At 58.3% G+C, this 27,037-nt stretch overlaps 4 protein-coding genes across 22 annotated transcripts in view; 1 reads left to right on the forward strand and 3 right to left on the reverse strand.

Moving 5' to 3' along the window:
• The window catches only part of LOC130160408 (2-oxoglutarate dehydrogenase complex component E1), a 36,518-nt gene extending 25,231 nt beyond the window's left edge, over positions 1-11,287 (reverse strand). For 6 of the 8 annotated variants that reach the window (XM_056362808.1, XM_056362807.1, XM_056362805.1 and 3 more), the window contains exons 1-2: positions 9,247-9,352; positions 5,922-6,170 (exon numbers count right to left, since the gene is read on the reverse strand). In XM_056362808.1, the coding sequence (XP_056218783.1) occupies positions 5,922-6,143 (222 nt within the window). In that variant the 5' untranslated portion in view covers positions 6,144-6,170; positions 9,247-9,352. Of the gene's footprint in view, positions 1-5,921; positions 6,171-9,246; positions 9,353-11,269 lie in introns of those variants that run through there. The other 2 variants (XM_056362803.1, XM_056362813.1) reach the window with 2 other exon arrangements.
• Positions 11,288-11,384: 97 nt separating this feature from the next.
• Positions 11,385-13,141, forward strand: LOC130160411 (interleukin-1 receptor antagonist protein-like). The gene is made up of 6 exons (XM_056362815.1): positions 11,385-11,529; positions 11,623-11,671; positions 11,753-11,942; positions 12,038-12,208; positions 12,318-12,463; positions 12,549-13,141. Exons 1-6 carry the CDS (start codon positions 11,489-11,491, stop codon positions 12,759-12,761), a joined length of 810 nt encoding a protein of 269 aa, XP_056218790.1. The 5' UTR covers positions 11,385-11,488; the 3' UTR covers positions 12,762-13,141.
• Positions 13,142-16,097: 2,956 nt separating this feature from the next.
• LOC130141085 (sodium-dependent phosphate transporter 1-like) lies at positions 16,098-26,818 on the reverse strand. The gene is made up of 11 exons (XM_056321751.1): positions 26,795-26,818; positions 25,942-26,665; positions 25,706-25,846; positions 25,532-25,617; positions 23,869-23,965; positions 22,034-22,153; positions 20,195-20,443; positions 19,550-20,099; positions 19,275-19,448; positions 18,867-18,951; positions 16,098-18,420 (listed from the first exon to the last, which is right to left on the reverse strand). Exons 1-11 carry the CDS (start codon positions 26,816-26,818, stop codon positions 18,169-18,171), a joined length of 2,502 nt encoding a protein of 833 aa, XP_056177726.1. The 3' UTR covers positions 16,098-18,168.
• Positions 25,710-27,037, reverse strand: part of LOC130141083 (2-oxoglutarate dehydrogenase complex component E1) — a 37,158-nt gene continuing 35,830 nt past the window's right edge. For 11 of the 12 annotated variants that reach the window (XM_056321739.1, XM_056321745.1, XM_056321743.1 and 8 more), the window contains one exon: positions 26,737-26,964. In XM_056321739.1, the coding sequence (XP_056177714.1) occupies positions 26,844-26,964 (121 nt within the window). In that variant the 3' untranslated portion in view covers positions 26,737-26,843. Of the gene's footprint in view, positions 25,847-26,736; positions 26,965-27,037 lie in introns of those variants that run through there. The other variant, XM_056321738.1, reaches the window with a different exon arrangement.

Here is a 27,037-nt window from a genome sequence, read left to right on the forward strand (position 1 = left end):
AGGCCAGGGCCTCCATCACACTGTCACCCCTGCCTGCTTCCTACACGCTACTGACCGACAGCAAAGGACAGGGCCAAGGTGGAGCCGCATCTGCGTGCCCACACGTACCGAGGTGCCAGCTACAGCAAAGCCCGTCAGATCTGTGCGCTGGTTTCAGCCCGAGGGTCTCTCCACTGACTGGGAGCAAGAGCCCAGCACTCAGTTAGTTCCCTGCGCACCCTCAAACCTTGTGCCTGCGGGGAGCACCCAACCCAACCTCAGCAACGCAGCGCCAGGCACAGTGCTGCCCAGCCAACCCCAGCACATTTCAACCAAGTCAAAAAGAGCCGCGAGAGCAGCTCTAGTGGTGCTTTGGGGCAAAAAAAGCAGCTTTGCACCCTGGTAGCAGGGTGGAGGGGACTGAGAACCTGATCTTCGCCAAAGGAACACCCGCTCTCCCCTTTTGCTGGAGCTCCTCCAGCTGCAGCACCCATCACATGCCCCAGGAAGCTATTTACAGCCTGGACCTACCCAGACGCCCCATGACACGGCTGTGCAAGGTGAGTAAATTTAGAAACGGGTCACGCTGGAGGAGCATAAATAAAACGTGGAACAATTTGGCACAATAACTGATAAACAACAGCTTCCCCAAAGGAAGAAAAAAAAACAACCCACAAACCAAGAAGCAAAATCAGAAAACACCCAACCTCATTCTGATCGCTGTCTGCTAAAGGAAATTTCGACAGGAAAAGAGGGAGAGCTGCTTTTTGTACAATCTTTACTGCTGGCCACTGGTGGGAGCAGCCCAAGTCCCTCCCTCAGCCTCAGAGCTCAGGGCTGCCCCAGAAGCCTGCCAGCAAGAAGGACGAGCGCCCTGGCGACAGGCTCGGTGCCCTTCAGATGGGGAGGAATCAGGCTAGCTGCTTTGCTCGGTGGTTCAAGGTTGTTTAACAAACTGGAAGATAAAGACAGGCAAGAGAAAGGGAGCACCTGCTAGCCCCAGGAGGGGCCGACAGCAGCGCTGGGGACAGAGCCAGGAGGCAGAGGTGTTGCCTTTATGACCTCCTCCCTGCTGACATTTACTAGCATTAACCTCTTGGAGATGCAGTTTGCTTCTGTTTTGAAAGAAAAAGTTCATTTGAAGCTCTCCAAACAAGGTGCGGCGCCGGCTCAGTCAGCTCAGGCACTTTCGCTAAATGCTTTACTGCCCAACGTAATTACAGAAGTTCCCAGGCTACCTGGCTGCAGGCTTTGCCCCCAGTGAAGGCTGTGGCCCTGGTAAGCGCTATAAAAATGTCAGCTTTCAAGCTGCTGATGCAGTTCTGAATTCAAGAGTATTCAAGGGCCGTCCCAGGGGTTTCTGGTGACCCATGGCGGTGCCTCTGGAGCTCACGTATCCCGTGGGAGAGGCTGAACAGCCCCATCAGCACCATCCTGCTGTATCACGAGAAGGAGATCTTTGCCTTAATCCAGCACGTTATTCCCTCTCTGCCCATGGCAGCCCTGCAAGAACTCCTCCAGCTCCAAGCTCAGATTTTTGAGCACCTCATTGTTACCACTTCACCAAAGCCAGCACCTCCCCAGCGCCCAAGCCTACAGGCAGCTCCCAGGTCTCAGCACGCTGAATACCACCAACCCCAGGTCCCTGCTGTGACCGTCCCGCGGCCACATCCCACCACAGCCACGGCACGAGGCATCAGCCCGGAGCAGCTTTCCCAGCGCTCTTCTGTGCCGCTGCTCCTGCGCCGGCAAAGCCGGGCAGGAGAGCCAGCTGCCCCAGCAAAGCCTGGATAGCTCAGAGGGATTCTGAGCTTGGCTCTGCCAGCGGAGCTCACCCCAGGCTTCTCTGCTGAGAACAGCCCCAGAGCAGCTCTCCAGGAGAAACCAGCACCTTTCACTTCATTTATCAGACTCTGTTCTCGGAGAAGGGCACAGGCTCAGATGTCCCAGCCTCCGCCACAAAGCCAGCTCGGAGGTCGGGCAGGCAGAGGAGGGCGACATCTTCCATCCACTGCAAGCCACCTCGGTGGGCTGGGGGTGCAGCAGGCTGAGATGCGCAGGGGAGACACAGCCCCTGCCTAGAGCCCAGGCTGCACCCCTGCTCCTTCTCCTGATGCTGACTCCAGGGCATGGAAAGCATCAACCAGACCCACTCTGCACGGTCAGCAAGCCAGGCAGCACCTCCTGCTTTACCAGCGAGAAGAGGAGGAACATTCAGAGCTTAGAGGTGGAAGAGGAGGAGCTCAAACCAAATTTACAGCAGGTAGCCCTTGCCGAGCATAGGTGGTCAAGCAGCGATCGATCAGTTCGTGCTCTGCACATCGTCTTGTCCCTTATCAACACCAACAAGGACCTTCGGTTCTCTGAGGCGCTTGCTTTCGAAGATGGGTAACAAAACCCAAATGTTTCAGACTCTCAGGCAACACTCCTACCAGATCCAGGCTTGGACCCTGCCTGCCAGCACGGCTGCGGAGGACGCAGGGAAGGCACCTCCCATGGCCGGGCATGGGGGTCTGGCCTCGCTGAAGACTGCAGGCTCCTGCAGTCGTGGCGGGGTTACACAGCACGGTCTACACACGTTACGGTCATACAGCCACTTTCAATATAAAAATCAAAACAGCGGTGTACTAAGAAGTCCACGTTAAAGACCATTCGATGTACATACCTAAGGGGAGAGCTGTCGCCCTTTACCAAGTTCATCCTACACACTGGGGCTGCCCTGTAGGAAGGCTAAACTCGTCACGGAGGTCTGACTGCAGGTATCACCTATCTGCAGTCAAAGCTCTCCAGCCATCTACCCTGAAGCAAGCAAGTTACTTGGGGTCCTGAGGAGACGGCGTGGGCTGTGCCAAGCGTCGCTAGCAGCCAGCCCCACACCTGAGTTGGCAGCGTGGGGGCAGGAGGGCGGCATCCCCGCTGCCCCGGGAAGCAGTCCCAGGAACGAGCAGCACCGACCCTCTGGCAGCCCACTGGCACTGGCCCCCGCACCCTCACCTCCTCCTTCCCCAGCTCTGCCCACCAGACTCAGAAACTGGAGTTCAGCTGAAGGACTGCATGCAGAAAAAAAACCCAAACCTAAAATAGCGGGGTTTGGTTTGGTTTGGTTTTTTAAATCTTCCCTACTCTAAACAAGCACTGAAGTATATTCTGCAGTTTTAAACACCAGCATCTGCATGCAGGAAGGGAATTCATTTTGCTCAGCTGGGACACTCATGCTGGCTGGAGGTCTCAGGTTTTTGGTGACAACAGCAAAGACACTCCAGCTCTTCCCTGGCTGAAGGTCTCACCCCCATCAGCAGAACGAGGGCGAGGAGCAGCCGCTCCCTCTCTGTGCACGGAACAGGCAAGCGGCAGCCAGGCCCGTGTGACAGCCCAGCTTTTCGGTGAACTCCACCCTTGGATCTGACCCTACATCTGACGGGACGGAAGCCAACGCTTTATCAGTGACAGGGGTGACGCGCTCCACTGCTGCTTCAGCGTCACGCCAGATGGGACGCAGGCCGGCGGGGACTGCTCACGGGCCGAGACCAGGCACAGCTGCAGCACCGATCCCACCACGGCGGCTCAGCGTCCCAGCGGGGACAGGGTGAGCCAGGAAAAAGTGCAGAGGAGAAAGGGGCGAAGCTAGGAGCTGGGAAGGGATCTTGGTGAAGGGGTCACTGGAACGAGGTGGGATCCACCCAGGAGCGATGAGTCACGCATGAGGGCCAAGTACATCAGGGAGCAACAGCAAAGTCCGAGCCAGCTCAGGTATTAACCCCACCAGAAGCTGTGGGACCGGGAGCTGGATTTCACAGGATCACAGAATGGTTTGGGCTCGAAGGGACTTTCCAAGATCACCTAGTCCAATCTCCCTGGCCCAACGCCCTTTCTGCCAAGCAGGGTGCCAGCTTCATTTTGTTCAAAAAGCAGTCCGTAAGACTTGGGTTTTATATTGTCAGTGTCAGGTTCGCTTCCTGGCAATGATACGACCCCATTTCATTTTCATTGACATTTCATTTTCACGTGACACCGATTTTCCTGCTGTCACAAACCATTTCCAGCTGCAGCGGAGGCAAAAATCTTGTCAGCTCCTGCACTGCTCTCTGAGCACTTAAAAATACTTCCAGGGACACCGATTTCCAGGAGTGACTAATACACACTTCACCACAAACACGGGACTGGGGGCCTGGAAATGTGGTGGGAGGTCCACCCTTGTGGGGGCTCAGAACTTGGCTGCACAAGGCCCCCAGGTGACCTGCTCTAGCCATGAAGCCAGATGCCACCTCCAAGACAGCCATGCTGGGGTAGAGGCCCCAAGGCTCCTTCCAACCTAAATTCTCCTATTTCTTCAGCCGAGCATGCACAAGGACTCCCACGCAGCACCGCATGCACTGCCTACCTATAGACAAGCTGACAAAGCTACAGGAGCTACATTAAAGAGGAGACAAGACCAGAAGAGATCCAGAGGTCCAGCCTCAGCACCCAGCCACGGTTCCCTGCCAGCTGCCCTGGTGAGTCCTGATGTTTACTCTCACATCCACTCAGAGCATCATTCAAGACTGAGCAGGGGCTGTAAGATCAAACAGCCAGTATCAAACCACAAAGACTCTTTGCCAGAGACACAACTGTGCCTGTCAGTGGGAGAAGCGTGGTGTAACCCTCACTCATTTTTAAATTAGACTACGTCATTTAGATTCATGGCTTTTAACTCAATATCCTGCCTCTGAAGGACTGCGTTGCACCATGTGCACGTGCTTGGGTAGCTTTCATGTCACTGTTTGGCAAAGGGCACAACCCAAACAAACATACTTCATGTCTTCTGAGTCTGTATTGCTTGGCTCAGCTACCTGTTTGCCTTGAAAGAAGCATCAAGACATCCTTGTTTGTGAAAATTTCAGCTTTGATCCTACGGTAAAGCCTTTATAGCACCCTACAGGCTGCGTGTTTTGGGTGCACGGGGTTGGTGCCATTGAAAACATACTCAACGCTGATGCAAGCATTGGGGCATGAGATTCCTTCCTCACCCCTGACTGCTCATTTAACCATCGCGTCCTGGTTCGCAGGCTGCTCGTGTGCTGCTGCACAAAGAAAACGCCTGCTCTACATCAGGACATGTATGAAACTGTCTTAAAAATCCCCTGGGTAATGTTGAGACTTAGTCACTGGAACATTTTCCTTGTGAAACACTGGGAATGGGGAAAAACAGAGATGGCTTTCAGAAATTCTCTTCCCAGCTGAGCCCTCACCTGCGGGACTCTACATTGAAGAGTTGCCCTCCACCGCGCTGGGGGAGCTTCACTAATTCCGATCAAGACAGACCTCTGCAAGTACTGCCCACAGCCAGGCTGGTTCCCCAGTTTTAAGTTCAGGAGCTGCTGGTGGGAATTCCTCTGGCCTCCAGACCCAGTCCCCTCCCTAGGCTGCAGATCACCCGTCTGGCTTTACACACACAAGCTCAAAGCACAAGCTTAGCTACGGCCCGTCTACCCCGACATGTAACACCACCCACGCCTGAAGCAAAAAGGAAACTAGTCAAGGTGTGAAAAATACCCTCCCTGCACCCCCCACCCCATCCTCTGCTCCAGAATAAACTCTCCTGATGAGCCATCAGAGCTGGACAAAAAAAAAAAAAAAAACAAAAAAACCAAAAAAGCACTGGGAGCTCATTAAAGGTGGATTCCCAGCAGAAGGCACTCCTTGTATCTGCTTGTGATCCAGGATGCTGCCCACGTCCCACAAGCCCTCGGTGTTCCCTCTTGAACGGAGAAGCTCCTCTTGGCTCTTGCTCAAGGAATCGCTTAGGTTTCTTTCCACCAAAGCAGGCAAAAGGATCATCCACAACCATCCAGCCCCTCCAGCTGAATTCAGTCCTCCTTGGGATGCGTGCACTTACCCGAACCCCCTGCTCAGACACACACACACAGATGTGAGGGTGATCTCCTGGCGAGGTTGCTCCTTACCTTATGTACACTTTTGGGGTTTTCCAGCCAAGCATAATACATTTCCTCCACATAGTTTGAACTAGTCCCACTCAAAAATGGCTCGGCAGCCACCGGTGCGCTGTAGCACCTGATCTGCTGAAACGTCCTGGGTGCTGCCGGCCTGTGTTGGGAAATTGTCTTTACAGTCTGCGAGGCCGTCAACGGCCTCAGCTTTGCTGCACAAGTCCTTAAGTTAAGCATGTTTGTCCTGTCGCCTCACACAAGTTCCTGTTGGGACAGAAGGGAAAAGTGGCTTAGAAATTATTGCAAGAGAGCACAGAACAGAGACACACGCACCCTTCCACCCGCCGTCAACCCTGAGCACGAGCAACTGAGTTTAGGATTAATTTTTAATACAGATTAATCCATCCACACCCGCCCCACCCCAGTGAAGTCCCCAACAGCTGAGAAACAGTTTCTGCTCAAGACAGTCGGCACAACCAGGTCTGCCTCCTCCATCGCTCCTGGCATGGCACCGTCATCTCCCCTGACAGTTAAAGCAGATTTGCTTGCTGGGGCATCCAACACCGGTCTCAAACAAGCCACTGCACGTCAAAACCACCTGCACCTTTTTATATCAGCACCTTTGTACAAAATAAGGCATGTTGGATGGTGAAACACAGCCCGGATTAAGTGTAAGGTATCAGGTTCCCCCAGCGCTTCCCTCTTGAGCTCCTGGCCAGCAACATCTACTTCTTTTTCACTAATGAATCCATGAAGTATTCTTTGACTTCTTTTGATTTTTTGATTCTTTGTCTGAGAATCCTCTTTTTGTTTGCTTTAAACCAGAAAATCCTCTCAGATTTCAGCAGGAGCTGGACACTTTAGCCCTTCAACTTCCCATTCGCAGGGACATCATACGAGTTTGAAGAGAAGCACTTTAAAGCACTATGCCCAGAAAGGCACTGGAAAAAAATTGTTACCAGCTGGATCTTAATGTCACGTTTTCTGTCACATCCAGCTCATCAAATCTAGCAGGGCGTGCTCCTCCAGGTCTGCGCAAGACAGAGGACAACTCCTATCACGTCGACCCAGCACAGAAGCTTTTTCTCTCACCCAGGTAGAAGGTCTTGGCTTCGATTCTTGCTGCGTTACTCACCCCGTGACCACTCTGCTTGGCCGAGGTTTTCTTCTCACCGGTTTGCATTATATGCATCAGTATAAAGCGGGGAAGAAACTGTCTATGGGGAAGAAACTGTCTATGCAAAGCAGAGGTACGGTGGTACAAAGCACTTGGGATGTGGGCTCCACGACAGACCACTTCATCGCTTCTCCTTACAAGTTCAGACCCAAGAAGGTCAATGCAGCTGAAAGACCCAGAAAGGGGCTCTCCCCCTGCCCAGAGAACCCAGAGAAGCAACCCGGAGCTGGCAAGGGACCTTCTCAGAGGTCCCCCCCTGCAACGTCCACTTTGTAGCTCTTGGTGAGGTGCAGCCCTGCATGGACAGGGAGGCCTGAGGTTAACCACGCTCCTCCTTACGCACATGCAACCAGCAGCCACAGCTCAAGAGAAAGCACTGAGGCAAGATCACCTCAAGGGAAGCGCTGGCGCTTGGAGCCAGCTCTTCTTGCAGCTGCCCTTTCCACCCAGCGACTTCTGCCAGAGGCAGGACCCGAGGCTGGACGTGACCCAGCTGGCCAGTTTCCATAACCCCAACCAGTTTAACAAGCAGCAGCCCAATGTCGAAGCAGCTACCGTGTGTTCACCAGATTAAAATGAAGTTTCATGGCAGACTAGAGAAAAAAAACACACCTTTGTGACTGGCGTTTCATCAGCCAGGCTGCCAGGTTTGCCTTGCTGAATCTAGTTCGGGCGACCTGACACAGCAGCAGCTACGCTTCCTGCTTCAAAACATAAGGTTTTGGTCCAAAGAGCCTGAAGAAGACCCGGGATCACTCTAATTCAGCCAAGGTGTTATACAGATTCACCCCAGGGAAAAAAGGAAGCCCACTTGCCCTTTCTGCCCTGCCTGCTCAATTCTGCCCGCAGGCAAACCAGGCCCGTAACAGGCAAGAGAAGGCAGGCAGGCGCAGGACAGCAAGCGCGGCAGCACGAGACGTTTTCCCAACTTACCCTCCTCAGAGTTAAGCAGCAAAACACAAACAGATATTTTAGGTAGTCGACTGAACTGGGCATCAGCACACAGGCACGTAGGTGGCCCCTCCAGCTTCGGTGTCTGGTTTCGTACCGCCGCTCGCAGCGTCCCGGTGACCTCTCTGGAGAACGGGGGGCTCCGGCCAGGGAATCACCCGGACCAGCTGAACCAGAGGGGCCTCTGGCAGAAGGGGCTGGCTGGCTGCAGGCGCGGGAGCCCGTGCCGTGAGGCAGAGCAGGGGAAGCCCGGAGCAGGGGCGCTTCCCGGGTAATGCAAGGCGCAGCCGGGAGCCAGGGCGTAGGAAAGCGAGCCCGGTTACCGGCGCAGGGCCCGCTGGCGACCGCACACACAGCTACAGCCGCAGCAGGACTGAGCAGGGGAAGCCCGGGCGTGCAGGCCGGGCCCTCGTGGCCGCAGTCGGATCACAACCCAGATTTCATCGAGAGATCAAACAACAGGACCGTTCCAACCGGTGAACGGCTGGGAGCGGCACTGAGCAGATTAAGGTGCTAAATGCGGCCCCCGGCGGGCGGCACCCCCGGCACCTGCCCGACGTACCGAGGAGCTGCGCTCGGGTCTGCCTTAGCACAACAAACGCAGCGCCAGAGCAAGCGGCTGGGCCGGCGCGGGGCCGCGGCTGGCGGCCGAGCCGCTCCAGCACCGGGCGCCCCCGGGCCGGGGCCGCCGCTGCCCCTCTGGGGAGGCAGCACCGCCGACCCCGGCAGCGCCGGCACCCCGAGGCCGCCCCGAGAGGCCCCGCAGGTGGGGACGCCCGCACCGGGCGGGACCGGGCACCCCGAGCACAGGGCGGGGGGGAGGGGGAAAGCAACACGTAGAGGCGGGAAAGGGGCGCGTGACGCCCCGCCACCGCGCGCGGCCCGCGCTGCCGGGCCCGGGCCCGCCAATCAGCGCCCGCCGCCGCCGCCCAGGCTTGGCGCCCCCGCCGCCTATAGGAGCGGTGCGAAGCGCCGAGCCGCCGTCCCATTGGCCGCTCCGGGCTGCCCGTCTAGCGGCAGGCCCGCCTCTTCCCCCCGCCCCGAGGCGCCCGGGCGGCGGCGCCAAGGACACCGGGGAGCGGCCGCGGTCCGCCGCAGTCCGCCGCGCCCGCCGCCCGGCGCCCGCCGGCCCCGGCCCGGCCCGCCCCCCGCCAGGGCCGGCCCGGCCCGGCCCGGCCCCGACACGCCGCCCGGCCCGCCCGCGGCACCCACCGGCACGTCCGTGCGCCCCGCTCGTTGTCCCGGCTCTGACAGCGGGCCCCGGCCGCCGCCCCGCCCGCTCCTGCGTCACCGCCCGCCCCGCCCCGCCCCCGAGCGCGCCCGGTGCGCATGCGCCGCCGCGGGCCGGGCCAGGAGGAAGCCCGGGGGCGGCGGGGGTGGGGCCGCTCTCGCACCGGGCCTCGGCGCTGGGGGCGGTGACCCCGGTACGGCCCAGGGACTGCCGCCACAGCCCGGGGACCCCCAGTTTTGCCCGGGGACCCCGGTACGGCCTGGGGACACCCGCCATAACCTGAGGACTGCCAGTATGGGCCCGGGAACCCCCAGTATGGCCCGGGGACCCCCAGTTTGCCCGGGGACCCCGGTACGGCCTGGGGACACCCACCGTAGCCTGAGGACCCCCACTATGGCCCGGGGACCCCCGCCAGAGCCTGCAGAGCCCCACCGTGCTGGGAAGGACCCCGTGGCATGGAGGACTTCAGGCCTTCCAGGGCATCCCCGCGTGGCGGACCTTGCCCCGCGGGGCACCGGGGAGCCGGCCAGGCGCAGGCAGGGCTGGGCGGGTGGGGGGTGCCCCGGGGGTTCAGGGGCTCCTGGCAATTTCCTGCCAGCTGAGTCATAGCCACGCCAGCCCTGCGCCGAGGAGCCACGCAGCCGGGCAGCACTTTCGGGAAGTGAAACGGGCACCAGGAAAACACCTCAACAGCCCACGGCCACACAAGCCCAGCCATGCACATCCCTGGCCCGGCCGGCATGGCGCAACCGCCAGCACCCTGGCAGGATGCGTCCTGCAGAGTGGGGTGTACGGCAGCACGGTGACAAGGAATGGCCTCAAGGGCATGGCGTCCCCAAAAGCCACGTCCCCAGAGTGGCATGGGTCGGCACAAGGGACCAAGGGGACAGCAGGGTCCTGTGCCATCTGATACTGGGGTGGTAGGGACAGGAGGTGTGGCAGAGCCCTGCCAGTGCAGGATGAAGCTGTGGGGAAATTGTGGAATGGCAGCGCTTGCACCACTGGCCCTTCTGGGGCAGCCGCGGTCCCCAGCTATGACGAGGGTGGACATCATCGTGGCCCCCGTGGGATGGGGCTGGTACAGTCCCTGCTGGGTCAGCCTGGCCGCCAAGGGCCAGCACACAAGCACCAGCCCCACACCTTGACCCCAGACATCCCCCCTGCTCTGCCCCACATGCCAACCCTGAAGCATCACCCCTGCTCTGCCCCACACCATCCCTGGAGCATCGCCCCTGCTCTGCCCCACATGCCAACCCTGGAGCATCGCCCCTGCTCTGCCCCACACCATCCCTGGAGCATCGCCCCTGCTCTGCCCCACATGCCAACCCTGGAGCATCGCCCCTGCTCTGCCCCACACCATCCCTGGAGCATCGCCCCTGCTCTGCCCCACATGCCAACCCTGGAGCATCGCCCCTGCTCTGCCCCACACCATCCCTGGAGCATCGCCCCTGCTCTGCCCCACATGCCAACCCTGGAGCATCGCCCCTGCTCTGCCCCACATGCCAACCATGGAGCATCCCCCCCTGCTCTGCCCCACACCATCCCTGGAGCATCGCCCCTGCTCTGCCCCACATGCCAACCCTGGAGCATCGCCCCTGCTCTGCCCCACACCATCCCTGGAGCATCGCCCCTGCTCTGCCCCACATGCCAACCCTGGAGCATCGCCCCTGCTCTGCCCCACACCATCCCTGGAGCATCGCCCCTGCTCTGCCCCACATGCCAACCCTGGAGCATCGCCCCTGCTCTGCCCCACATGCCAACCATGGAGCATCCCCCCCTGCTCTGCCCCACACCATCCCTGGAGCATCGCCCCTGCTCTGCCCCACATGCCAACCCTGGAGCATCGCCCCTGCTCTGCCCCACACCATCCCTGGAGCATCGCCCCTGCTCTGCCCCACATGCCAACCCTGGAGCATCGCCCCTGCTCTGCCCCACACCCAGCCCCTCACTCAGCCCCACAGCACTGCGTGGGGGAAGCCAGCCCCCCAGCCCTCCCAGTCTCACCAGAGGAACTGGGCAATCCCAGGCATTGCGAAAGGTGGAAATCCCGCCCTGACGGCATTTCCTTCCAGAGGCTCTTGAAAACGCACCACGCCAAGGCTGGGCTCAGAGAGCACCCAAGCGACACTGCAGGCAGGACAGGCGGAGGCAGGCAGCCAAGTGCCGCGGCACTCAACAGGTACCAGCAGGTCTCTGCCCAGGGTTTTGCAGTCAGCACTGGAGATGGCGTTTGTGCCCGATTTGGACACGCTGGAGAGCAGCAGGTAAGTGTGGCCATGCCAAAGGGGACAGTGGGGACACAATGCCATCCTGGTGCCATGATGGCCCTGGCTTCACCATCTCCCTTTGCCTTTCAGCCTGAACGAGGAGACATTTTATGGCCCCAACGGCCTCTGCCCACAGAAGGTAACACTGGAGTGGTGGGAACGGTGAGACCCCTGCGATGGGGAAGCTGGGCTCTCACCCCACATCCCCTTTCCTCCCCAGAAATCCCGCCTGGACTTGGAGGCAACATCACCCGGAGTGGACATCCAGGTGATGGTGACCAAGGCACAACCTGCTAAGACCTTTCGCCAGGCTGCCGTCCTTGTGGTGGCCGTGACCAAGCTCCTGAAGCAGCCAATGCACAAGGACTTTGCCGACAGTGACCTTGGGGCCTTCCTGGATGATATTTTTGGTATGGGGGAATGGTGTCAGGGGTATCACCCCAGCCGAGGGATGCTCTTGGACTGGAGAGCACTGGCATCTTCCTGACCACCCCCCTCTCCACAGAGCCCGTCTCCTTCCAGCAGATCAAGAGCAGCTATGCTGGGGCACCTGTCTACCGCTACACCCGCTCCCAGTCCTTCGACATTTTTGACATCGACCAGAAGTGCTTCGTGCTGGAGTCACCCACCCAGCTGGTGGCCCTGCACCTGCAGGGACCCTCCGCCGGGCGGAAAGGTGAGAGGATATGGTCCTGACCCAACGTCCCCATCCCCAACCCTGGGACCACCCAGGAGCCACCCTACAGCCCAAGGACTACCCGTTAACCCATCCCTTCTCTCTGCAGTGAAGCTCAACATCGCTCTGTACCGTCCCCAGTTATCACAGGGTGGCCCAGGGACCTGGCAGATGCCGGTGGCATTGGGCATCAAGGGCTACCAACTCTACCTCTCATGCGTGATGAGTGGTGCTGAGCCCATGCTGCAGCTGGAGGTGAGTGGGGGCCCCACTTGCTCCATCCCCTATGGGGTTGAGGGCTCCATCGCACCCTGAACCCTGTTTCACCCCCGGGTTGTAGGAAGCCGACATCAAAAGGGACATCGAGAGCGTGGAGCTGACCCGCTTCATCTTCTACCGTGTGGACAGCCTGCCAGAGAAGACAACGCGCTTCGAGTCAGCCGCCTTCCCTGGCTGGTTCATCTGCACATCCCTGCAGCCCCACCAGCCGGTTGGCATCACCAACCAGCCCGACCAGGTCAACATTGCCACCTACAAGCTGATCAGGCACTGAGGAGCCCCACACCCAACCCAACCGGCAGTCACCGGTTTTCAAGCTGTATGTACCGAGTACAACCCCTCCCACCAGGACCCTTGTCCTGCCCACCTATTTCAAGTGAAATAGCAGCTCTAGGCCCCGTGGGCCCGAGCCACCCTAATTTATACGTATTTATTGTGTCCGCCCCTTGCTTTTCATTTGTATGTATTGTGTTGGAAACGCTGGGGTCTTGTTATTGGGAATGGGGCTGTTAGCGATGGAGTTGAAAATAAAAGATTTCCCAGGGAGGCATTGCTCAGCTCGTTCCTTTTGCAGGGGTTAAATGATGCAGGGGTGGTTTATGGCTGGGAAAATCCCAGTTTCATCTGGTCTGGGGGACTCTCCAGGTCTCAGTGCAAAGCCCAGGGGGTGGGGTTGACCCCACAGCTCAGGGACCACCCTGGCTTGGTCGGCTGCGGTGAATGAAGAGACGGGAGGTAGCTTGATGCAAGCAAGATGTCGATTTATTGGTGATTCTTTTACATTTACATACGTTTCTGCCTTCTGCATGTTACACACTGATTGGGTAGATCTTAAGCGTGACCTACACCGATTGGTTATCTTCTAAGACACCTCATTTAAACGATAGGTACTGATTAGTCTATCTTATTTTAGCAACAATCTCTATTCTAAGGTTGGGGGGGGGGGGGGTGTCCTACTTGACTTTGGTGAATAACAAAGTTCCTCATCAGCACTATCCGTTCCCTCTTTGTCCTGCTGTATGTCCCTCTTTGTCCGTGGGGGTTGTCATTTCAACCGCTATGGCTCAAGAGTCTGCTGTTAACTTGTTCCTTTGTTGCCAGGGCTTATGCCCGACAAGTTCTAACACGTCTCCATTCCTCAGGCTAACGGTGCTGGACTCTTGTCCTTGAGGCCTTGCCCTTCAGCCGGCCCCATGTAGGACCCTCTGCCACCCTGTCCCCATGCTCACCCCGCAGCTGGGTGGGTGGCTGGTGTGGGCATCCTACAGGTGGGGGTCACCTGCAGCTCCCAGTAGCTACCCAGGGCTGCCACCTCTGCCCCAGCCACTGCCACCACTCCAGCTCACCACTGAGGCATGGCGGGGTGGGCTGTAGTGTGGCATGACATTGTGAGGTGTGGCGTGGCATTCCGTCACATGATGTGGCATGGTCTGGCACAGTGTGACATGGCATTGCATAGCATGACAAGGTCTGGCGTGCTGTTGTGTGGCATGGCATGGCACAGCATGGTGCGCCATGGTGTGGCATGACTTGGCCTGGCATGTGATGGGGTGACGTGGTGCGGCATGGTGTGGCATGGCATGGGCTGTCACAGTATGGTGTGGCATAGCATTGTGCGGCATGGCATGGCATCGCATAGCCTGCTGTGCCACACTGCGCCCTGGCACGGCAAGGCCTGGCATGGTCCGGCAAGACATGGTGCCCCGCCCCGCCCCGCCGCGCCGCGCCGCGCCGCCCCGCCCCAGGGTAACTGACGGGAACCGGGACTAACTGACGCGACCGCAGTTGCCGTGTCCCCGCCCCTCCGCGGCTTCGCCCTCGCCATTGGTGGGTTTGAAGGAGGAGGTAGCCAATGGGCGCGGCGCGGCTGTCAGAGGCGGCGGGCGGGAGGCGGCTGTGCTGAGGCGGGGGCCCGGCATGGAGCGGACAGGGGCGGCCGCGCAGGGTGAGCGGCGGGGGCCCAGCGGGTGGCGGCGCTCAGGGGCCGATGTGGGGCGGGGGACCAGGCCGGGCTGGGGACGCCCCGGCTGGGGACGCCCCGCGGGGTGCGGGCCCGCGGTGGCCCTGCGGTGGCCGGGGCAGTCGCTAGTGCCTGTGGAATGGGGGGCAGGGGGCGATCTGGGGGCTGCTGGGCTGAGCGTGACCCGAGACAGGCCTGGGGGGCTCAGTGGGGCCGGTGGGCCTGCCGGGAGCAGGGGGGCAGGGGCAGTGGGGGGCTGCTGGGACTTACGGGGGAGGCTCGGGTGCGCGGGGTGGCCCGTGAACGCGCGCACCGGCGTGGTTGGGGGGGCAGGCAGCGGGGGGGGTTGGGGCGCGCCTTGGGGTGCTGGGGACACCGGGGGTGCGGTGTCAAGGGAAGGGGGTGGCATAGGGGGCAGGTGGGGGGGCAGAGGTGCCCTCAGCGCCCTGGGCGCGTGGGCTGTCAGGGGAGGGGGCGCTGCCCTGGGGCTGGGGTGATGCTGCCTCCAGCCAGGCCAGGCCGTCCCGCCGCGAGATGCCCGGTACCGCAGCCAGACTGGGGGTGTCACAGGTACCCCGTGCCCCACGGCTGCGGCGCTCCTCGCTTTTCCCACCCGCCTGTGTTAGCGGTGGGCTTGGCTGCTGTGGGGCACGGGCTTGCGGGACCCACAGCTGAAGCAGGGGCACGGGCAGCATCTCCCCTTTCCTTCTGCGAACTAAGCCCCACACAGCTGAGGCGTGAGCAGCGTCACGATGCCCTGAGGATCGGGGAACTCGGGTCTCTCTATGCCAGTGAGCCCCTGGGCGATGTCATGTGCATGGAAACACTCTGGGAATTTGTGGGAACAGCATTGTCAGGCTTAGGCGGGGAGCTCAGGAGACCTCCACCGTTGTGCTGTGAATGTAAAAGAAATCCATTCTTACTGGTGCTCCAACTACCGGGGTTGTGGTGCGTGCACTGCGTTTTCCTACCATCTCTTTGCAGAGGAGCAGAGAAGACTGCTCCAGGAGCGCCTAGCAGCCAAAGCAAAGCTGAAATGCCCAAGTGCAAAGTAAGTCAGATGGATGTCGGTCCCTTCCGACCCAAATCAGTGATTCTCTGAGGTACAGCTGACTCTTCTCAGCTTGCCAGTGCCTGCCTTCCCTCCCCAGCAATTCACTAGCGTACAGAGAATTGCCTCCTGCTAGTGCCAAGCACCAGTGCTGAGGCAGCAGCTGGGGGCGGCTCTGCCCCCACAGCACCCTGGCAGCAGGAGCAAAGGGATGGCTTGAGTGCTGATGCTTCCAGCTGGTTGATCTCGTTCTCTTCTGGGTATTTTCTGAGTCTCCATGAAGCTTTCTCAGCTCAGCTCTTGGCTCTGGCGGAACGTGCCTTTTTGCCAGCTTTGTAACTGGGCCTTGAAGAATGGGTGGTTGGAGTCTCACCACTGCTTTTTACTGGCAGCTTTCAGTGGCCTTCTGGGATAGGTTAATGTTAGGAAGGGGCATTTTCAATGCATTTAAAAGGAAATAGATACAACCACCTGTTAAATGAGTTACCTGGCTCTGGGACCCCTTCTCTGTCTTGCCCAGTTCTGCTGGACCCGGGTTGTGTGCAAATACACTGCTGTGAGTGCAGCCTCCGCTTGCAAGCTGTCAGTAGCAAGGCACCTTTTTTTTTTTCAAAGCTTTTAATTGAAACAGCTGATGCACTTGGCAAACCTGAACACTTCAAAGACTCCCTGTTGCAGTGAGTATCATGATGTTGTAGTGCAAAGGAAGCCATAAAACTTCTCCATGGGGAGAGAAGATAAATGTAAGCAGGATCAGAGACCAGAAAAAGCAAATCAGTCCCTGTGGTCAGGCTCTGGAAAATGCCACTAGTATAACAGAAATGAGGTGAGAAGATTCACAATCTTTCTTTTTGGCATACTTATGTAGAATAGAGGACAATACCCAAAGTCTCTGAGCTTTTTCATTGCAGGAAAATAGCTGCACAGGCATTAATCTTCCCTAACTGCTGAGCTGTTCCCTAGCTCCAGAGCCAGAGGGGTGGGAGAACCCTGCAGCTGGCTGCTGTCAGAGGGCTGTAATTCAGCGAGGAGGACAGGGTGGGGGAAGCTGACAGCCAGGGTTGCTGTCCCACTTCCCAGCTTCACTACCAGTGCCTGGGGCAGCTGGGAGGCTGGTGAATCAGCTGCTGCAGTGCTGCGGCTCACCGTGGCAGAGTAAAACCTGGCCAGTGCACTCCAAGACACTGCTGTGACCTGCAACACTGCAGCAGCTGACTTGGATGCACCTCAGCTGTCTGCAGCACCTGGGGGGGGGCAACTCTGACACCAGCCAGCAGCAGCAGCAGGAGCCTCCAAACTATTGCCTGCCAGGGCCCCCTGCCTGCAGGAACTGTTCTGGTTACTTTTGTTGTCAGTGGAAGCTGGAAGTTTTGTGGCAGCCTTGGATGGCAGTGTTTTGAGCTGCTCTTCTGTTGCCCCACAAAAGAAAAAAAATAATGTGGTACTTCCTTGACAGCTTTTTGATTTACAAAAGCTTCTTGTAAGCTGTGACTGAGACAGCCAGCACTGTTTTAGATATTTAACCTTTTCTGCAACTGCTGTTAAATAACCTGATGTTTTGTCTGACTTCCTACAGACCCTTTATCCACGCAGCATGCTGGCCACGCTGCTCAGCAGAATTCTAATACATGCCAGAGAGCCATGGTGGTGCATCCAGAGCAACCAAGGAAGAGTGTGAAGCTTCCCACAGGGCTCATGCCAAGCACGAGCCATCCTACACAGACCGAAGGGAGCTCTCAGCTTCAAACTGTGGTTACCTAAATCCAGGAAGGAATGAGAAGCTAAAAGACTAATATGGCAAGGCAACCCATGGGAAATCCACTCAGCACACTTCCAGTTGGAAGCCTTAAGCACCACACTAGATCCCCCTAGGTGAACAGATCTTCCACAAAGCCTCCAGCAGGCCCCTGGGGACCACAGACCTGAACTCCAGCCTGAAAACAGCTGGCCCTGTGCAATGGCAAAGACCTGTGGCTAGAGGGGAGGCAAACAGGAAGGACATGAAGGTGGTGCCTCCAGGAAGCACTGCAGCATCCCGAGTAACAGTGCCCCCAAACCAGCCTCGCGGTGCACACTGCTCCAAAATTCAAGCAATTGAGAGCAATTTTAGTAGGAGAGAGAGGCTTAAACCAGAGCTGCCAAAGGCAAGCCAAACACAAAGGGTACAGGCTACGTGTGTTCCCAAGACCCCATCAGCTGCAGATCGGAAGTAAGTAGCAGCTCTGGCTGACTTGTCTTCACCTCCAGGGGACAGCAGAGTTTACAATGTTTAACTGGGTGAACCAGGGTCCAAAGTCCCCTTATTGGTGAACACTTGTTTGGATGTTATGCCTCAGAAAAGAGGAGGGTGAGGATGGGATCTGGTGGTACCCTGGGTTCCTCTTCTGCCACTTAAGCAAGCCAGAGGAGAATGTGCAGCTGCTCACCTCTTTTCCTTTCAAGGGAATATAAAGAATATTAATAAATATCCCCTTAAATTTACAAGGATTTTCCTTTCCCACCCTAGAGCTTGGATGTGTTTTTAAGATAGAGCAGCTGAAGTTGGCTAGAGGGAGAGTCCAAGGGAAACAGTAAACACCCCAAGGGCAGGCACTGTCTCAGTGCTGCACGCCCCCCCTACAAACTTAGCGCCAAGACATTTAAAAAAAAGAAGATACTTCAGTGACAACACTATGCAGAACTGAGGGAGCTCCATGCCACGGTGGGACGAGCCTCCCCCACTCCTGGAGGGGAGGGTGGCAGCAGGGAAGCAGGAGCAGCGTGAGCCTTCAGGATCGCATACTTGAAGACAGCCATGATGGCAGCACTGATGAGACCCGAGATGGGGACAGTGACAAACCAGGCCATGAAGATGTTGCGGAAGAGGCGCCAGTCCACCGCCTTCCTGGAACGCAGCCAGCCCACCGAGACCACAGAGCCCACCTGCCCAAGAAGCCAGGGCACAGCTCAGCATTGCACTCTGCCACCCCCCAGCCCTTCCCAGGGTGCCAAAGGAAAGCCACAGCCATGGGGCCGGGGGTCTCGCTCCAGCCCTTGGGGACCCAGCAGACCCCAGGCAGAGCAAGCAGGGTGAGGAGCTGCCATCCCAGGGCAGCAGTGGGGACAGGGCACTGAGGCACCCAGGTTCTTATGGCCGCTCAGCAGAGCCCAGGGGTCCAAAGAGGTTTTACTACCTCATCGAGTGCCCCCTCACCCAGGGGCCTCCCCCAGCCCCGGGCAGCTGCTGCCACTCCACACTGGGAAGCAAATGGCAGAGCCAAAGGCCAACTGGAAGCCCCATTTGGGACCTCCTCCACAGCTCAGCCTTATTAGCACCAGGATTTGGGGAAAGCAGGGCTTGCACAGAGCCAGTACCATCCCCCTCCTACCTTGCAGTGGGTTGTGCTGATAGGGAGGCCAACATTGGAGGCGATCACCACTGTCAGGGCAGATGCCAGCTCAATGCTGAAGCCACTGCAAAGAGAGAAAGTGCATGAGAACCTGGGCACCAGACACCCTGCGCTGCTCAGCCCAAGCCAGAGCTGGGACTGCTCTCCCCGGGCAGACCCTGCAGAGCTGAGTCAGCTCCTCACTTGGCTCTCCAGACCCCCAGCAGTCCCAGACTGATACCCCCCCCCCGGCCCCGAGGGATGCAGGAAGGTGTTACAGGGCCACACGTAACCCAGCTCCACCACCCAAGCAATGAAACCCCCAACAGAGAACGGAGAGGGGCTCCAGGAGCAGGATGCAGCTCTAGGGCTGCCTGCAGCCTCCCCCCGCCCCAAGGCGGACCTTACCTCGATGGTGTGATGGGAGTCAGATCCTTCCCCATTGTCTGGATGACTCTCCTCCCCCAGACCCACAAGCCAATGCAAATCCCTGCACCTCCATAGAGCAGCAGCCAGATGGGAGTTGCCACTTCACCTGTCTGATAGACCAGGTAGAGTGCAACCAGGGGCCCTATGGCATTGCTGGAAGAGAAAGGAGAGCTGGTCTAGAAGGCCAGAGGCTTTGGGCAAGATGGGCACCAGCCCTAGTGCGCAACCCCGCCGCTCCTGCTGACTCAACTGACCTGACATCATTGCCACCATGAGCAAAGGAGCCAAAGCAGGCTGTGAGGATCTGCAGGAACTGGAAGAGGAGGGACACCTCAGGTTTGTCCTGGTCATGCCACTCTTCCAGGGAGCTCCTGCTGCCTTTGTGGTCACCGACTCCTGTCTCCACTTGGGCAGCGTTGAGATCCACATCAGCTGCCGGGTGGGCATCTGCCACTGCATTGCAGTAGCTGGTGTAGCTGTCCATGCGGACTCTCTTCTTGGTGTCCGCCATGGGCCAGGTCAGCTTCTCCATCTCCTCCACCTCCTTGGCCCGGAGGGAGTCCAGGGGCATGCCACAGATAGCCATGGTGTAGGAGGTGTAGCTGTTGTTGCGCCGCAGGGGCTTGTCCCCCGAGTCCCCCATGCAGTCCCCCATCTTGGCCAGGTGCAGTTTATGCAGCAGCTCCTTGTAGAGGCCAGAGTCCTTGTGCACGGTGTGGTACTGGTACTGCCCACTGGAGCTCATCTGGTGGCCCACGGCCTGGTTGAACTGGACGAGGTTGCCGTTGGGCAGCCGCATGGCTCCTGCCAAGGGGGACAGTGGGGGTTTAGCACCCAGGGGTACCTGGGGTGAGGGAAAACCACGCTGGCACCCTACGTCACCCCCCACACCCGCTCACCGCTGTCAGTGCTGGTTTCCTTCAGGTCGAGGCTGGGAAGCCTCTCCTGCTCCGGGGCCTCCTCCAGGTCCCCCAGGTTGAAGGAGACTGTCCTCTCCTCCACCACTGCCCGGTGGGGTGCAGCTGACCCCACATCAGCAACGGGGCTCTTGGCATCACCCAGGGGCACCCGGGGCTCGTCGTGGTCCTCCTTGGGGCTGATGTTCTTCTCCATCAAGGGGCTTTCAGAAGGGCTTGATTTGATCTCACCTACAAAGGGAGGCAGCTGCCATCAAACCCCTTCCCGACACCAGGAACAAGCCCACACCCCTCACCACTCGGATTTATGCCAGCCAAATAAAATTCACAGCTTCGCCCCCATCCTGAACTTTGGAAACTGCTGGGCAGTCGCACCTTGTCCCAGGCACAACAGCCAAACAGTCACAGGCCAGCTCATCTCCTATTTTTAGGCCCTACCCACCCACACCGGGTGTGGTGAGCACCGTTATGGGGCTTTTATGCAGCAGAGGTTCCTCTTCAAGCCATGTTTGTCCCATCTCCATTCCCGGCAGCCGTGGGATGCTCTGGACCCGCTTCGGGGCAGCTGCAGCCCTGAGGCTGATGGGAAGGTGCCCAGAAGAGCCCAGCTCCTCCACCAGCCCACGAGCCCCAGCCCGCTGGGAGGACTTGCCCGCCTGGGCTCCTCTCCAGCACCCACTGGTGGGTGACAAACCCAAACCGGAGCCGGTCCCCACCTCCCAAGGGCAGCCTGGTTTCCTGTCCCACTGGGAGAGCCAAGCCAGCAGCACCAAGCCCTGCATGCTGAGGCTGCTACACCCCCTCTACCAGGAAAAGCATGTTTTCTCCAGGTGAAAACATGAGATGAGGTCAGCTCCTTCAGACAACAACAAAAACCCACTTCCTTGTCACAAACATGACCATCTTCTACCCAGTTTGCTCACTGCAAGGGCCAGGCTGTGGCCTCCAGCCCCTCACCCTGGTATCAAGCCTCTGCAGAGCCCACATCCCCCTGCACCAGCGCCGCCCCACAGCAGAGCGGGGCTCTCCAGCAGGCAGGGGAGCCTGGCTGGCAGGCAGGCAGGAGTTAAGCCGAAGCTTGAACAGCTGGAAGATTGTCAAGGGCAGCCATAAAGCTGTTAGTCACACCCCAATTACACCAGTCTGACAAGGACACTGGTTATCCCCTCATCTCCAGTTCTGCAAGTGCCCCAGACTGCACACAAAATTTATATGCAAGACCACACACAGACTCCAGGAGAGCTGCCTGTACTTTTCAGGAGGCAGAGCTCGGGACTGCTCTTTTGGATGCCTTTCAATTTTTTTTATTTTTTTTTGGCTACAGGGAAAGGATTTCATCAGCTTACACAGCTTTAAACTTGTGATCTGCATCTGCCAGGCCAAAGACCGATCAGCAGGTATGCAGAGGATTAAAGGTTACACTGGTTAACAGGCTGGTTGTCTCCCGCCTTCTCTTCTTTCTCTATTCAGCAGTGAAATCAGGCTGTTCAATATTGCCTGCTGTCCGGTGCAGCCCAAGGAGAGGCTGCCTTGCTGAGGGATCAGCTGCCAGGCACCACTCAGCAGCACAACAACTACTTCAAGGGGTATTTTGGGGCCCCGGGGAGCCGCTTGACCAGCGGGGTAGGTGCATGCAGGTCCAGCTCAATGGGATGTGCTCCAGTGACTCGGAGTTTGCAGAGCAGCTTAAGCTCTAACTGAAGCTGAGGATCCCTGCTAGTAACAGCCCTGGGGCTAGTGAGATCTCCCACTGGGAAAGTAAGTTGGTTAGTTCAAGCACACCCTTCCCCAAGGGATCGCAAAAAGGGAGGCATTACTTACGTTCGATTTTCTTCTTCATTCTCGGACATACAAAGAACCAGACGACGAGAGCACAGACAACAGCACTCCCCACCGAAATTAGGAGGATACCCCACAGAGGAAGTTTGTCAAAGCCCAGCACTAGGAAATAAAACAACGGATCTTTGAAAACCTCCGGGCAAAAGCCTCCTTCACGCATGACTTTGCTCTTCCCGGCACGGGGACTCCATCACCTGCAACACCCCTGAGCTAATGTGCCTGCCAGGGAGAAATGCCACTGGAAAGCCAGCACTGGCCACAATGAAACCAAGCGCTTCACTTGCACAGAAGCCCCCCTCCCCCCTAGTTACAGTCTCCCCCACCCACAAGCTGGCCTTTCACATGGGCAGACACTTTCCCCTCCCTCCCGCAGCCAAACCAAATCAGGGACTGGTGCGTGCCCTGAGCAGAGACAGGAGACAACTCACAACCCTTGTCTCCTCTCTTGCTGCAATGTCAAAGAAAAAAACAACAAACCACGCAGCACGGCTGCTGCAGCAGCAGCACCACTTCCCCGTCAGGGAGAAGACATGCAGGACCTGGGCTGCTCCCACCAGAGACCCATTAACTCCTCCCGCTGCAGGGGGAGGATGGTTCTCCTGCTCCTGTGTCCCTAGGAACTTAAGCTCAAGTTTCAAGGCATTTGAGGTGTTACCTGACCCAGTTACAAGCATTCCCACATGCAGTGTGACTTTTAGCAGAGGCTCTGCATTATAGAGCCAGCCGCAGCCACACCCTGAAGCCCCCCCCCCCCCCCCACGGGACTATCAGGTGCTGTGACCGACCACTCAACTCCCTATTCCTGCTGCAGGCCATACCCGACTGCTCTTAACACACCACCAGCAACATCACAGCTACTCTAGCCACACATTTGGCTACTCGTTTACAGTGAGCCTGGCTCCCTGCAGGCTGCAAGCCCTGCATTTAAGCGGCACAGAGCTCCCCCAGCTCTCCTGCAGCACAGGGCTCAGGATAAACATGAATCCACCTTGGGGGTGGCCAAGTGATGAAGTGATCTTGGAGCAGCACCGCAGCAGCCTCACCTTCTCCCCCAGGCCGGGAAGCCAAGGAAGGGGAGGCTGACTTCCCTCCAGAACATTTTCCAGCCACTGTTTACAGAGGAAGCCCTGCAGAGCCAGGGCTGACTGCTCTCACCCCACCTCCGGCAGCTCCTCCACAACAGGAAACCGATGCTCAGACCAAAAGCGGCTCACACCAAGTCATCCCGACAGATGGAGGTTACGGAGCCTCCAGCTCCACAGGCAACGCCACCCTCCCCTGCCAAGCCCTCTCCTAGTCCTGCCCACGACATGTCCCCCTGCACAAGAGCCAAACAAGCATTTCAATTTGGCCTTTCAGACTGAAGTACGAACTCCTCTTATCAGTACAGGTGCCAGCTCTTCTTGCCAGGGATAGTGAGTTTATTCTGAGGGACAAAGTGAATCGGGAGGCACGGCCTCCATCCCTGCTCCTAGTCTTGCTAGTGGCAGCCCGAGGAGTCTCTTCAGCTGCAGCCGGGTACCTGAGCTTTAGCACAGGTGAGAGAAGGGAAGAGGAAGCCAAGTTATCTGCTAGTCCTGTGCAGTCTAAGGAGAAAGGTCTGGAGGGGTTTAGTTTGAGCAGGTCTCTTTGGCTGGGCAACTATCTAGCCCAGAACTCAGCGCACACTAGCCTGCAGCCTTCTGTAACTGGCACAGGCCAGCCACCTTCTAGGAGATTTCAGCCCTGTAAAGCAAAAAAGGGGTAAATCGTGCATTTAATGGAGGTTTTGTAAAGCACACAAAAGTTAAGGTTCAATTTTTCTGACAGGTACTTACAAGGTGCACCGGTGTACATGATGGAGAAGAGGTTGATCCCCACGGTACAGGCATAGAAGACTGGCAAAGCTCGCAAACCATTGGGAACAGGATCTGCCTGCAAAACAAGGATCAGTGCTGCAGAAAGCCAGACCTCGAGGGCTGTGCAGCTGTCGGAGCCACCAAAGCAACACCCCCTTCCCAAAAGGGGGTCTGCACCTTCAGTCAACTGCTGACAGCAGCTCAGACACCACGCTCCTGCAAGCTCTGCCAAAAGCCAAAGCTCCCAACAGCTTCTGGATAATAACCCACGGGGCTGGCACTGTCAGACCACCCCAGCAGCCTGGGGACAGAGAAGGTGGCAGAACACTAGGGATCCCATGAGGCTCCCCAGGGACCAAGAACAGGCACAGCCAAGTGTCCCACCACTCCAACGTGGAGCATCTCATCTGTGCCTGCAGCTAGGGGCTGCCTTGCTCCTGAACCCTTCCTAAGGCTCTCCAGCCTCTGGCTGCATTTAGGTTTTCTTTCAATTCCCCAGGCACTTTCAGACAAAATAGTCTGTCAGACAAAGCCTTTACCTCTTTCCAGCCGACTTGGACAAAATAGGAGTCCATTACTCACAAAGCAGCTTATCTGGCCACATACCTGCACAGAGAGGCCCTCACCCGAGCAGCAGGAGGACTTAATCTCCGCTGCTGCTGCCCAGCAATCAGGGTCTAGCATTGGTACAAACACACCAAGCCTTACCAAATGCCAAGCAGGACGGAGCAACCAAACTATTCAGCACCAGAATGAAGCATGACAGGGCCAGCCCAGCTTTGAAAAGCCAGTTACGCAAGGTTACTCTGACAGCAGTGACGCTAAACTGTTTTTAAGGGCTGCCAGGTAGAGAGAACAGCAGCGATAAGATCTGAACATCTCTGGAACCAGAAATAGTTAGATCTAGGATTTCAAATAATTGAAGTTAGCCTCAAACATACAGATGGAAATGCTGGAGCTCCTCTGTACAGCTGGCTGGGTACCCCTGCTCTGTGCTAGCAGCATCCTGTGCTCCACGGTAGTCATCATCATCTCAGAAGGATGAGGCTTAACACCGCCACCTCCATTTCAAGCAGCTTTGGGTGCCCGATACCTCTTCCTGGGCTTTCGGACACTCCCAACAGTGGGAGCGTGTTCCTGGAGCCAGCCCAGGTGCCTCTCACTGTACCTGGGGCCCCAGATGGGAGGAAAGGACAGTCTGCGCAGCACCGGGGACAGTCCTGGCCCTCCTGGTTTAAATAAAGCCATCACTGTTGGTCATTACCTTCACCTGCAGCCTGACACATGAGGAGGTCCTGCCTTGCACCAGGACTTAGGAAAAGCCTGACAAGCAGGTCTGACCTTATCAGTTCTGGGCTACTTCCCTGCTTGGGAATTACAGCTGCTTCTGCCAAGGCCAGGCCCACATATTTTGGAGGAGGTGAAGTGCTGCCTCCTCACCTCCTGGGCTCCACATCTCATTTTCCCACCCCTTCAGCCCTTCCCAAAGGAGTCCTGAAGGGCTCACCCAACTGTCAACCCAAGGACGGATGTGCCTGGCAAAACCCTGGTGCATGGAAGCCACCCAACCACTGCAATGGGCAGACAAGGGAGCACCTGGGAGCCCCAAAAGCCATCAGAAAGCAGAGTGGGCAGCTCTTACCTTACGGAGGATGAACCTCCGGACAAGGAAGAAGAGGATGGCAGACATGATGCCTGAAAGGAGGGGCGAGACGAACCAGGACAACACTAGGAGAGAAGAGGCACAATCAGCATCCCACTGCTGGAAGGGGAAGCCCAGGGGGCACACGGAGGCCATCACATGAGCCGGGCTTACCGATCTTTAGCAGCTCGGACCACTTGACACCTTCTTGCCCTTTGGCCACCAGTGAAAAGCCAATGGTTGCTCCAACAATGCAGTGGGTACCTGAAATGGGGAGCCTCAAGAACGAAGCCACTAGCTGCCACACAGCAGATCCTGGAGCAGGAGGAGAAGCCTGGTAAGAAAGCCATCGCCGGGGCACCCTGGGGTACACTGCTCCCCCATCTTGCCCCCCCTCCCCCCCTCCTCACCAAACATGGCACTGATCGAACCCGCCATCAGCAGCTGCTGTGTGGAGTTGTACATCTCCACATCAATCAGTCCCTTCCGGATGGTCTCACTGACTTTGGCTCCCAGGAGGACGGAGCCCAGCGTCTCAAAGATGCTGGCGAGGATGCAGGCTTGCCGGAGGGTCACAACCCCCGAGCCCACTGCGACGGCACGGCCACCCACCTGCCTTGTGCCAGCAGCCGGTGCGAGTGCCACCCGCCCACCGTGACTCCCGGCCCCACGGCTGATGGGGAGCTGGGTGGCACCGGGGGGACCAAGGAGGCAGGAAGCGGCCCACAGCCAGCGCCCAGCGCCCCGCCCCCCCGCACCTCCACGGCAGAACACGGAGCCGAACGCCCCCTGAGCGGCTGCAGGGCCCCAGGCCGGGGCCCCAGTGCGGGCAGGGTGGGACAGCACGTCCCCGGCACGGCCGAACTGCCCTCGGCTGCCCTGGAAGCTGGGGCCGGTGGGGTGGGCATCACCCCCAGACTCGCCTTGGTCCCACGGTGGGGGCAGCCACCCCGTGTCACGCCCCTCCACGAGCAGCAGGGGCAAGTGCAACAGCCGACTGGGAGGGACTGGGAGATGGCCGGGCACATTGCACTGGTCACCCCCAGAGAGGAGCCCCAGGGAGCAGTCCCCCAGGGGACCAGGGGCACGAAGGGTCTCCCCCCCGCCACAGCAGGTGGGGGCAGCTCCCAGCCCCTCTCAGCTGCCAGGGCAGCTGCGCCAGCGCTGGCCCCAGCCCCCATGGACAAGGACTCCAGCTGCCAGTATAGGGTTGGACAAGGTCTGTAGTTACGGAGGGAAGGGGGAGGCGAGCGCGGGACAGACACGGACAGACACAGACGGGCGCATGCTGCTGCCGCCGCCGGGCTGGCACTTAGGCCAGGTCCTTGAAGGCGTCGAGGTTGAAGGCTGTGTCAAGGAGCCGCTGCAGCTCCGTCAGGTGGGTTTTCTTGTTGCCGGTGGCAGGGGCAGCCGCTGGCTCCCGCCCTGCATACCTATGGGGGAGAAGACAAGGGGTGAGGGGGGGTCTGCACCCTCCAGCCTCCCCCGAGCATCACGACCACCCCA

This window comes from Falco biarmicus, chromosome 18, assembly GCF_023638135.1.
Source record: "Falco biarmicus isolate bFalBia1 chromosome 18, bFalBia1.pri, whole genome shotgun sequence".
NCBI classification, from domain to species: domain Eukaryota; kingdom Metazoa; phylum Chordata; class Aves; order Falconiformes; family Falconidae; genus Falco; species Falco biarmicus.